This window comes from Hypanus sabinus, unplaced genomic scaffold, assembly GCF_030144855.1.
Source record: "Hypanus sabinus isolate sHypSab1 unplaced genomic scaffold, sHypSab1.hap1 scaffold_1812, whole genome shotgun sequence".
Classification (NCBI taxonomy): domain Eukaryota; kingdom Metazoa; phylum Chordata; class Chondrichthyes; order Myliobatiformes; family Dasyatidae; genus Hypanus; species Hypanus sabinus.
In genome coordinates this window covers 41640-53929 of record NW_026779900.1, presented here as the reverse complement: position 1 = coordinate 53929, position 12290 = coordinate 41640, and the positions used below count along the sequence as shown (strand labels likewise).

Sequence of the window (12290 nt, the reverse complement as noted above, 5' to 3'; positions counted from 1 at the left end):
TCCCTTCCCTCCCCACTACCCTCGCTTAAATTATTTCGTCTTTCTCCCGCTCATTCGAGAACTCTCTCCAACCATCGTCATTCTCTCCCCTTCACTCCTCACTTCCATGAACCCCTCTTCACCCTTCCCGCTCTTCCTCTCGTCCCCCTTCTCGTCTCCGTTCCTCACATTCCATCTCTTACTCAATGTTTCCCCCGTTTGCTCGCCCTCTCTTTACTCCTTCTGTCTCTCAGTCCCTCACCAAGTCTCCCTATCCTCACGTTTGCCGTCTCCATCTCTTACATTCTCAGGTCAAGCCTCAGACTCCCCCTTCTCTTTCTCTCTAACCAGACAGCCCCCGTTAGCCACTTCTCTCTCTCCTGCAAAACCAATCTCTCTTGCTCACCCCCCCATCTCCAGACTCACACTATTCCTTGCCCCGCCACCCTCGACTCACTTGATCACCCTCCCCAACATCTACAATCTCTCTCCTCCCCCGCTCATCCGGTGTTCGTTTGTGTCGTTCTGTTCCCCTTATCAACATAGGCTTCCTCTGACAACGGCTACTTCCTCTCGCTCTGAGAGACACAGAGGAACCTCGACAGGAGAACTGAGCGATTCTTCCATGAATGCCAAGATGGAATCACGGTCTCTTTCCAGAGGTGAGTGGGGCGGAATGATGAAGGGAGGGACCTCCATTACGTGTCTGATCACGGATGCGTTTGATCGCACAGGAGGAGGGAGTTTCGCTCTCTGTCTGAGTCCTGGAGTGTTTGCTGGAACGGTGTGGAGGGAGATTTACTCTGTGTCGGACCCCGAAAGTGTGCGATGGGACGGTGTGGAGGGAGATTCACTCTGCGCCTGACGCCGTGAGTGTGTGATGGGACGCCGTTGAGCGAGATTCAATCTATGTCTGATACCGGGTGTGTGTGATCAGACGGTGTGGAGGGATTTTCACTCTGTGTCTGACCCCGGGAGTGTGTGATGGGACGGTGTGGAGGGAGATTAACTCTGTGTCTGACCCCGGGAGTGTGTGATGGCACGGTGTGGAGGGAGATTCACTCTGTGTCTGACCCCGTGAGTGTGTGTTGGGACGGTGTGGAGGGAGATTCACTCTGTGTCTGACCCCCTGAGTGTGTGTTGGGACGGTGTGGAGAGAGATTCACTCTGTGTCTGACCCCGAGAGTGTGTGATGGGACAGTGTGGAGGGAGGTTCACTCTGTGTCTAACCCCGGGAGTGTGTGATGGCACAGTGTGGAGGGAGATTCACTCTGCGTCTGACCCCGGGAGTGTGTGATGGCACGGTGTGGAGGGAGATTCACTCTGTGTCTGACCCAGTGAGTGTGTGTTGGGACGGTGTGGAGGGAGATTCACTCTGTGTCTGACCCCGGGAGTGTGTGTTGGGACGGTGTGGACCGGAACCACCTTTCCTCTTTACGCGTGGCACTTTATTCTGCACTCTGTGATTGATTTGCCTTGCTCTCCAATAAAGAGGCCTATATCTGTGAATGTAACTGGGACCTCTCCTGTCTGTGATATAAATAATCCGGAGACAATGTAGATCAGTTGGTTAGTAGATTTGCAGATGGGCCGAAAGTATGTGGTGCTGTGCAAAATATTCCAGACCATAAGACAAAGGAGAAGAAGTCGGCCATTCGGCCCTTCGATTCTGCTCCGCTGTTTCATCATGAGCTGATCTGATCTCCCCTTTAGTCCCATTCCCCCGGCTTCTCACCATAACATTTGATGTCCTGACTCCTCAGATACTTATCAAATTCTGCCTTAAATACACCCAATGACTTAGCCTCCACTGCCATACGTGGCAAAAGTTCCAAGAGATTCAGCACACTCTGGCCAAAAAAAAATCGCAATCCTTGTTCTGAATGGGCGCCCTATAATTCTCAAGTCATGTCCTCTCGTAATAGACTCCTCCGCCTTGGGAAACAACTTTGCCTCACCCACTCTGTCCATGTCTTTCAGCATCCGAAATGTTTCTATGAGGTCCCCCCTCATTCTTGTAAACTCCACGCTGTACAGTCCAAGTGCGGTCAAACGTTCCTCATATGTTAACGCTCTCATTCCCAGAATCATTCTAGTGAATCTTCTCTGAACCCTCTCCTATGTCAGCACACCCTTTGTTAAATAAGGAGCCCAAAACTGAGATATTCACTGGGTTATGGATCAGTTACAGATATAGGTTGGAGAAAGGGCAGATGAAGGTTAACCCAGTAAAACCGTAATTTTTTGTTTTTTGGTATGCCAAATGCGATGAGAATTCACACTATTAAAGCCAACGCCCAGAGCAGTGGGATCTTGGGGCCCAGTGTCATTGCTCGTGGCTACACAGTTTGATAGGATGATTGAGATGTCGAATGCCATGGTTGCCTTTATTAGTCGGGGCGTTATGTCAGCAAGTCAGGAGGTTATACTGCAACATTATAATGCTCAGACTGGGCTGTATCAGGCAGATTGTGTGGAGTTCCGTTCACCACATTATCGGAAGGATGTCGGGGCTTTGGAGAGCCTCCAGAGAGGGTCAACAGGACGCCGCCCGGTTTCGATGACGTGTGTTACAACGAGAGGTCGGTCGGACCCGTGGGCTGTTTTCCCTGGAGCGGCGGAAGAAGAGGGGAGATAGGACAGATTATCTGAGACATGGACAGAGTAGACTGACAGAACCTTTTTTCCACCTAAAGTAGAAATGTCTAGTACCAGAGGGAATGTACTCGGGAAAACACTGTGGGTCTGTTTTGTGTTGATCTGCTTGCTCTGTCTTCTCTCTGTGACAATAATAAACCAAGTTCCAAATTTACCAGGCATAATGTCCTGAACACACAAAGCCTAGATTATCATCCCGGTTTTCTTCCGGGTTTTTCCACTTATCACTGACGTCCAACCAGCGGTCTCCGCACTCTGTATTCTGTGGATTAGGATTCGAAATAGATAACTCACAGTGGATCCCATGCATCGCAAACTTGTGAATGAATCTCCCATGAGAGGGATGTTGTCAAAGGCCCGTCAGAAGTCAACTCTTTACCACTCACTAACATGCACTGTCGACCCAAGGTCACTTTGTAGGTCGACATTTAAGATTCCTGCCGTCACCTCTGTGCTGCCCCTTTACATTTGACTTGGCAAAGCTCAAAACCTCACACTTACCCGGGTTAACCTCTTTCTCCCTTTTCCCCAACCACATTTACAACTGATCGATATCCCAGTGAATCCGTGGGCGATCTTCCACACAGTCCACAATGTCACCAAACTTTGGGCGATTCGCAAGATTACAACCCACCCAGCTCCATTTTCATCCTTGTCAATCCGATACATCAAAAATACCAGAGGTCCCGGGCAGGTCACTGCGGAACACGATTAGTCTCAGACCACGAGCGAGAATAAGTCCCGTGCGCCACATCCTCTGGCTGGTGTGGGCAGGTCAACTCAAAGTCAAAAGCTTAGTATTCAAAATACATTTATCATCAAATCTTTACTCAAATATTTACCAATCTCTGAACAACTTACAACTAGGAAAAGTCAATCAGACATGAGACAGTCTTTGCCTAGTACAGGATTTGGGACTGTCAAATACGACGGCTGGAAAGTGGATGAGATTGAGAGAGGCGGGAGTATGTGATCGTGCTGGAAGGAGAGAGCGCGGGTGGCGGGTGGAAGGGAATACCACCGGGGACACGGCTGAATTCACTCACACGCTGGATGGTCTCTCTGCAGCTGCGCATGAACAGGAGCCGAGACATAGACCGTGCCGTAAGATCTGCCTACTCTGCCTCGTTACGTCCGTTTTCGTCGCGATCGTTGCCGGGCTCTCGATCCATGGTGAGTCAAACAGGCTGCGCGTGGAGTCAGACAGGAACGAAACGGAGTGGATTCAGGTCACCACGTAAAATCTCACAGTGACGCCGACACAACCCGCACTTTTGACACCAACACGCTCATCACCGTGACACGGATACACCCCTCACCAACACCCCCTTCATGCTGACTCCGATTCGCCAATCAACGTGACAACAATAGCACCCTTACAGCGACACTGCAACGGACACTGAAGCCTCGTGTCACCGATGGGTTTCAGTGAGATTCCCACTTCACCTTTTTGACATTCAGTGAGTCCAGGCCCAGAGCTATGAAATGTTCTTCATTCGACAAGCCTGAATTCATTTTGGTGATTCGCCTTTGAATTATCTCCAATGTCAAAACATCCATTCTTAAATAAGGGGGCCCACAGCTGCTCATAATACTCCACCTGACGCCTCACCAGGGCTTTATAAATGCTCAATATGAGATCCTTGCTTTTGTGCTCTAGTCCGCTCGAAATCAATGCTAGCGTTTTATTTTCCTTCCTCATCACAGACTCAACCAGCATATTCACCTTCAGAGAACTCTGCCTCTCCCGTTGTTAAAGGGTAGAGGGGCACCTGCAACTTCCGAGTCTCCGGAACCAGGGCAGAATCCAATTCTTCTTGAAGAAACATGAGCAATGATCCACAATTTCTTCGGCTACCTCCTTCAGAACCCTGTGTGTAGATAATCTATTTAAAATGACTAATCTACCTTCAGACCCCTCAGTTTTTCAAGCACCTTCTCTAAACTTATGGCACCGTTACTCACTTCTGCCCTCAGACAGTCTCAAAGCTCAAACCTACTGCTATTGCCTTTCTCAGCAAATAATGAAGCAAAAATTTATTCTGTTCCTTCACCATCTCCCTGTCGCCCATTACTATCATTTTCCAGTGGCCCAATATCTACTGTCGACTCTCTTTTATACGTTATATATCCGAAGAATAATTTGATTTCCACTTTGATATATTTGGCTTTTTAACATTGCAGTTCCGTGACTCGATCCACAATGATTCTGCACCTAACAATCCTCTGTCAATTCCTTCCGATGATTTGATTTCATTTTTCTTTTTACCAACAATGCCAAGCCGCTCTCTCAGCCTACATGTCTTGCTTTCTGCTACAAGGTAATACATAGCATAGAAGAAAATAATAAATAAATAAATAAATACATAAAAAAACAAACAAATAAATAAATATAAATTGACAAATAGATTAATTTTAGTATACATATATAGAATAGATGATAAATCGAGCAAAACAGAAATTCGATATATTAACAAGTGAGGTAGTGTCCAAGGGTTCAGTCTCCATTTAGAAATCGGACGGCGGAGGGGGAGGAGCTGTTCCTGAACCACTGAGTGTGTGCATTCAGGCTCCTGTTCCTCCTTCCTGATGGTACGAGTGAGAACTGGGCATACCTGGCTGCTGGAGGTCCTTAATAATGGGCGCTGCCTTTCTGGGAAAACGCTCACTAATACTGTCCTGGGTACATTGTAAGCTGACAAGCCTCAGAAAATTCTGCTGCTACTTTCGGTCCTATACAGTAGCCCCTCCATACCAGACAGTGATGCAGCCTGTCAGAAAGCTCTCCAGGGTACAACTATAGACGTATTTGATTGCATCTGTTGACATACCCAATCCCTTCAAACTCCTAATAAATTATAGCCGCTGTCTTGCCTTCTTCATAACCACTATGATATTTTGGGACCAGATGGATGCTCAAAGATCTTGACGCATAGGAACTGCTCGCTCTCTGCAGTTCTGAGCCCCTATGAATATTGGGATGTGTTCCTTCGTCGTACCCTTCCTGAAGTCCAGAATAAGCTCTTTCGTCTTACTGACGATTGTCGCCTTGCCAGAAATCTGTCTGATTAACCAGAATGATCTCAAACTGAAATCTGAGTTCTGTGATGATAGTTGTCTTCTCAAAGGAGGTGAAAACATATGGGTGAATCAAGGAGAGTCAGTAAATACTTTGCCGGATGATCGGTCCTGAGCCTGCAAGAGATTTAAGATGTGCATGGGGCCCGATGGGACTTGTCGGCGGGATTCAGTCATCGCGAGCAGTCGCTTGTTTTGAGGAGAGCCATCAAGAGGTTTAACAAGTGGGCGGACCCTTTGCGATTTCTTTGCAGTCTTCCGTCATTAGGCAATTTGCGATGGCTAACAAAGAGTAGATAGAGTTAACCGGGGCGGCCGTTATGTGAGAGATCCAGTGTGAGAGTGCTGGACAAACCCGGGGTGCTGCGGTTCATTAATAATCCAGCTGTTAAAGAGATCTAAACATCGGCCCCTGCAACAACGCTTCAGGCACCGACAGATCTCTCAGCGTGACACTTACACCTACTTCACTGTGACACCAACACGTCCTTCACCATCACATCAGTGACGACAGTCACCTCTCACCGTGACAATAGCACACCCCTCACAGGAACACGGAAACAGTCTTTACTGTGACACTGACACGCTCCTTTCCATACCGAGGACACACCCCTCTGCAAGACACGGACACTGCCCTCAGCGTGACATCGACACGTCACTGACAAAGACATGGACACAACCCACAACGCGATACCCACACTCCCCTCACTGTACGACCGACCCGCGAATTGCCGTGACACAGACACATACCTCACCATTTCTCTCAGTGTTACAGATCCGTCAGTCTCTGCTCGCCTCTGACCAAAAGTACCTGAGACTTTGGGAGCAACATCAGGAGATGAACAGGACCCAGTGCCAGTGTCCAGTACAAATCCACGAACCGAACTCAACCCTGGAATCCATGACATCAGAGAATTCCGGCTTTGAACTCTCCCAGAGCACCTGTCTAAAGAACGTTTCCGTCCCAAGCAACAACGTCTCCATCCTCGAACACAAATTGTTTATCCTCGAAAGAAACATCTCCATCCTTGAAAACAAATTGTTCGTCCTGGAAAGCAACCTCTCGATCATGAGCACCGATCTCTCTGATCAGCATCAAACGCAAACCGATCTCCGTCACAACTTCAGTCACCTCAAACTGAAGTGTAGAACTCTCAACGAAACCAAGGAAGAAATCTGCCAGATGCTGAGCAGCAGAAAAGGTGAGAGAACATCCGCCATTCTCCCGCTCGTATACTCTGTGGCCGATCTCGGGAATGTGCAACGAGAAGGTGCGATTGGAGAGACACTCACAGTGTGACTCCGGGTGTATGTGATGAGACGGCGTGGGTGGAACGACACCCATCGTCCACCTCCGGGAGTGCATGGACAGTGTGGAGGGAGTGCCACCTAGTGTCTGTACCCGGGAGTGCATGATACAGCGCCACAGAAGTAGCTTCTCACAGCGTTTGGCATTGCTGCATAGAGAGTGTCACTCTGCGTTTGACACCGGGTGTTTCTGTTAGAACCTGCGCTCTCTGTCTGACCAGAAGTATGTGTGTTGGACAGTGTCGATAGAAATTCGGTCTGTGGCCCACCCGACAGTCTATAATTGAACGGTGTGGAGGGAGCTTCAGTCTATGTGACCACGGGTGTCTCTGATGGGAGGTGTGCAGGAAGCTTTACTCTGTGTGTCCGCGGGAAGGCGTGATGGGACGGTGACGAGGCAGTTGCACTCTGTCTAACCACGGGAGTGTGAGATGGGACGGTGACAGGGGTGTTGCGCTCTGTGTCTGAAACCGGTGTATGTGTGTGATAGGACGATGCGCAGCAGATGCCTGAACACTTGAGTGTGTCAGGGATGGTATGGAGGGAGATTCACTCTGTTTCGGAGCCTACGGTTATGAGATGGGATGGTGTGGAGTGATGCACTTTCTGTATCTGACTCTCAGCGGACGTAATGGACAATAGGAGTGAGATTCACTTCCATGTTCCTGATTTCCAGAGAAAGCGTGTTCCAAAGACTGGATCAGAAATGAAGACCTGTGTTATTTCATTTCCACGTTTGAAAGTTCTTACGAGGGGGCGAAGCAGCTCTGTTCTATCTCTGAATCAAAGTTTCTTGAAATAAATACAAACGAGGAAGAGGTATGTGTCAGTTGGAAGGAAGATATATCTACATCAGTGTGAAGCTCCTTGCACACCGTACAATCATAAATTCCCGGGGTCAGATATAGAATGAAACTCTCTCCACAACGTCCCATCACACATTTCAACTGTAGACAAAGCTAAGTTCCCTCCACATCGCTCAATTATCTTCTCCGGGGGTCAGGCACACAGTGAATATCCATCCACGCCGTCCCATCACACACTCACGGGGTCAGACACAGAATGAATCTCCCTGCAAACCGTCCCATCACACACTCCCGGGTTCAGGCACTGAGGGAATCTCCCTCCACACTGTCCCAACACGCGGTCCCGGGGTCAGGCACAGCGTGAATATCCCTTCGCATCGCCCCATCAAACACTCCCGGGGTCAGACACAGAGGCAATATCCCTCCACACCGTCCCATCACACACTCCCGGGGTCAGACACAGAGTGAATCTCCCTGCACACCGTCCCTTTCACACAGTCCCGGGATCGGGGACAGAGTGAATAGCCCTCCACACCGTCCCATCACACATTACCGTCGACACACAAAGAGTGACGGTCCTTAAATTGTGCTCGATTCCAGTCATTAATGATAGCAATTTAATTTCACAGAAGTTTGTTAACAACGCTGTCCTCGGTGAAGACAGTTCATACTGGATTGGAACATGCAAAGCGGGGTGAGATTTGGGGTCATGTCGGTGTTCCTAGTGAGATTGTGCAGTGGAATTAATTTTGGGGCCAGACACACGTCTGTGGGGTAGGTGGGGAACGGAGAGCTATTGGGGGCTATTACAATTCAATGGTGGGTGTTGGGTCTTTGGGGATACTTCGGGGATAGAAACAGGCCTGACGGCAGAGGGGAAGGCAGTGGGAGTATTCTCTGGCCTGGCATCCCCGGAGGAAGAGACTGGGCAGTGCGATTGATTTGTTGACCGACGCTGTCGGTGGGAGGAAAGTTGGAAGGGGGAGTAATTCGGAGACTGATGTAGGTCTGTAGGGAGAAAATGCGTCGGTGAGAGTATTTGGGGACGGACGATGTGGAGGGAGACTGGGATAGAGCGTTTAATCTGGGACTAACACGGGTCTGTGGGATGCAATTAGACAATACGATTACTTTGGGAATCGACACGGGCTTCTTGTTAGAGGGCGGACAGAGGGTTTATTCTGTGGGCAGACTGACTGTCGGAAGAGATGGGAAGTGAGAGTGTTTTGGTGATTGACACAGGTCTTGTCGGGAGAAGGTTTGACAGTGGGATCATATTAGGGACAGGTACGGGTCTGGTGGGTGAAAATAGGAAGTTTAAGTATTTTCGGGACAGACACACGTCCTTTGGAAAGGGAGTGCGTCACTGGGAGTATTTTTGGAAATGAGACAGGGCTGTATGGAGAGTGGAGCAGTAGGATTAGTTTGGGGACTGACACGGTTCAGTGGGTAGAGAGTGGGGCTATGGGAGTATCTTCGGGGCGGACCCGGGGTGGTGGGGAGAGGCTGAGGCTCTGGGAGTAATTTGAGGACTGACAGGGTGCGCTGGGGAGAAGGTGTGATCGTGGAGTTATTTTGGGGGACTTAAACAGCTCTGTGTGTAGAGCGTTGGACAAGGGATTAATCGGGGACTGACATAGGGTTGCGGAGAATGGGTCAGTTGGAGTATTTTGGAAACTGAAACAGGTGCGTGGGGAGAGAAATGGTCAGTGGGAATCTTTTGTGGACCGACACCGGTCGGTGAGGCGAAAATGAGTCAGTGGGAGTATTTTCGGGACAATCACAGGACAGCCTGCTAGAGTTGTCTTCTCCCTTTTGAAACTCTTTACCCTTCCTTAATAGGAAAGTGGCCTCTAACGTCGTGTACAAGGTGACCTCTGGAAAGTTCGAATGCAGTGAATGTAAATCCAGTTGGCTTGGCAGTTGCACAAATGATCAGCACCGTTTCATCTGTGAGAAGCCTGCATCTTTGTTCCCGGATATTCCTGAAAAGATCCGGGTTCTCTGTCGAAATGCCATGGAGGGGACTTAAATCTAGTGACATCATTCTCTTACCCTATTTCTATCTCTCTCCCAGACTTTGACAAACCCATCCTCTCTTCCCGTCGGCCCTGCCCTGTTACTCTCTCTCTCTACCTGTGGCACTGTAACTCGGCATCTCGCTCTCTCTTTCCACTCTTACATCCAAACTCGCTTTCTCATATCTCCACCCCTGCCTTCTCCTTCTATCTCATCCCCATTCTGTCTTCCCACACATTCTTGACGCCGCTCCCAGTATCAGACTGAAAAGGATGTTTTCCACCTGACTCATTATCTGTGTCGTTTCCGCCCTGAGCTTTGTATCTTTGCATGATTAGTATGTCGCAATAATGCGAAATTAATGTAAGATGCAAAAAGATAATAAATACTGCAAAAATGTCGAGGCGGTGCTCATACATTAAAAAGTAGAATACAGGAAGGGCAGAAGGTGTTCCTGAATCATTGAGCTTTATTTTTCCTGTGCCTCTGCCCCAATGGTAGAAATGAACAGGGTGCATTTCCCTGGGTGAGAGGCCTCAGTGATGGATGCCGCCTTGTCGAGGCATCGCATCTTGACGATGTCCTCGATGCTGCGGAAGGCTGTGCCCGTCATGGAGCTGGTTGATCACCACCCCTCTGACACCTCTGGCTACCTTGTTGCGTTGTAGCCTCGACACCAGGCGGCGGTGCAATAATTCCCAGCGATCGCTTCTTGGTCTTCAATGAATGACTGAATCCTCTTAAACTGCTCACTTTGTAATTCCTTCTGCAACGAGAGATCTATGGTGGTGATGGGAAGTGTAGAGTGTGGTCTGGAATACACTGAAACTCAGACTCGAAATAAACAGGACGACAGTAAAGGCATCTAAAGTTTCTGTTACAAAGAAAAGTTCTTGAAATGGATCTCCTACCTTTGAGCACTGAGTGCTCCGCACGCGGACGTTAAAGACAGACTTTCCATGAAGCAATGTTGAGGGGCAATAATTGTCAGCCTGAGCCTTAAAGGGAAAGTGACATCTCATCACATTTTGGGGAATGGGCGTGCCGGATTTGGAAGCCTGGCGCTGTACAGTCGGGAACATGACACCTTCTCCGTGTTTGCATGAATGTGTTGGTCCCAGGACAGATCCACCGAGACGCTGACACCCGGCAACACAGGAACCAAAAATCAGACCATGAGATATCGGAGCAGAATTAGGCCCTCGAGTCTGCTGTGACATTTCATCATGTCTGATCCAGGTCCCTCTCAGCCACAATCTCCTGCCATTTCACCGTATTCCTTCATGCCCTGTGTAATCAAGAATCTATCAACCTCTGACTTCAATACCCCTACTGTCGGCTTCCACAGCCGGCTGTGTAATCCATTCCACAGATTTACCAGACATTCCTCCCAGTCTCCGTTCTCAAAGACGGATCTCCATTGCGATGTGGCTCCACCGGTCTCGCCACGGAGAACCTTCTCTCTACATCTACTCTGTCGAAGCCTTTGATCATTCGATCGATTTCAACAACAACCCTCTCCCCGCCGCCCCCTCATTCTTCTGAGTTCCAGCCATCAAACGCTCCAGATCTGATAAGCGTTTCGATCCCAGAATCATTCCCGTGATCTTACTTTCAACCCTTTGCAATGCAAGCTCATCTGGCCGGTGCAGATAATGGACCCGGAACCGCTCACAATTTTCCAACTGAGGTCTCACCAGTGCTTTACAAAGTCTCAACGCTACATCCTTGTGTTCAGATTCTAATATTCTCGACAAGAATGCGAACATAGTATTTGGCTTCCTCGCCTGCGACTCCACCTGGAAATGATCCTTTAGGGAATCCTGCAAGATGTCTATCAGATACCTTTGCACATCAGATGTTTGAATTTTTTCACCATTTATTAAACAGTCTGTGCCTTTACTTCTTCGACCAAAAGGCATGGTCATACACATCCCGACTGTGATCCACCCGTCGCTTCTTTGCCCCTTCGCTCAATCTCTTTGAACCCTTCTGTAGCCTCTCTGCTTCCTCGACCCGACCTGTCGATCGGTGACGTCACTGCCCATTTGCGCAGACTGGCGTTTCCCGATGAGGATGTCCATCACCCAGTTACAGAGGGAGGTTCACTGGCCCAGGATCTGAGGGGAGGATTGTGCTGAACGCCGAGCTTTTTCAAGTCAACAGCAGCCTGACATTGGTGTTGTATTGGCCAGGTGGTCTAGGGTCCAGTGGAGAGCAAATGAGATTGTATCCGCAGTAGACCGATAGTGGAGTTCGTCAAAATATAGCGGCCTTGTCCTTGCTGGAGAAGGGGTTGACTTTCGGTCTGACCAGCCTCTCTAAAAATTCAATTACAGTATCTGTGAGTGTCACTGGGCGATTGTTGTTGAGACAGCTCTCCCTACACTTCCCGGGCACCGGTGTGATTGTCCGCTTTTGAAGCAGGTGGGAAATTCCGAC

The 12290-nt window shown here is 49.0% G+C and overlaps 1 protein-coding gene across 1 annotated transcript; it reads left to right on the top strand.

Annotated features, from left to right (window-relative positions):
• The first annotated feature begins 564 nt into the window (after window positions 1–564).
• On the top strand, window positions 565–10249 carry LOC132387398 (B-cell differentiation antigen CD72-like). The gene is made up of 6 exons (XM_059959764.1): window positions 565–641; window positions 3706–3810; window positions 6483–6917; window positions 7700–7842; window positions 8459–8523; window positions 9672–10249. The coding sequence occupies exons 1-6, from the start codon at window positions 605–607 to the stop codon at window positions 9859–9861; spliced, it is 975 nt and encodes a 324-aa protein (XP_059815747.1). The 5' UTR covers window positions 565–604; the 3' UTR covers window positions 9862–10249.
• The last annotated feature ends 2041 nt before the right edge of the window (window positions 10250–12290 follow it).

Excerpts from the sequence above, each read along its gene's own strand:
- LOC132387398 (XM_059959764.1), top strand. The coding sequence starts at position 605 with ATGAATGCCAAGATGGAATCACGGTCTCTTTCCAGAG. Across the intron at positions 7,843-8,458 it reads TAAATACAAACGAGGAAGAG|AAGTTTGTTAACAACGCTGT; the intron begins GTATGTGTCAGT and ends TTAATTTCACAG. Across the intron at positions 8,524-9,671 it reads ATTGGAACATGCAAAGCGGG|GAAAGTGGCCTCTAACGTCG; the intron begins GTGAGATTTGGG and ends CTTCCTTAATAG.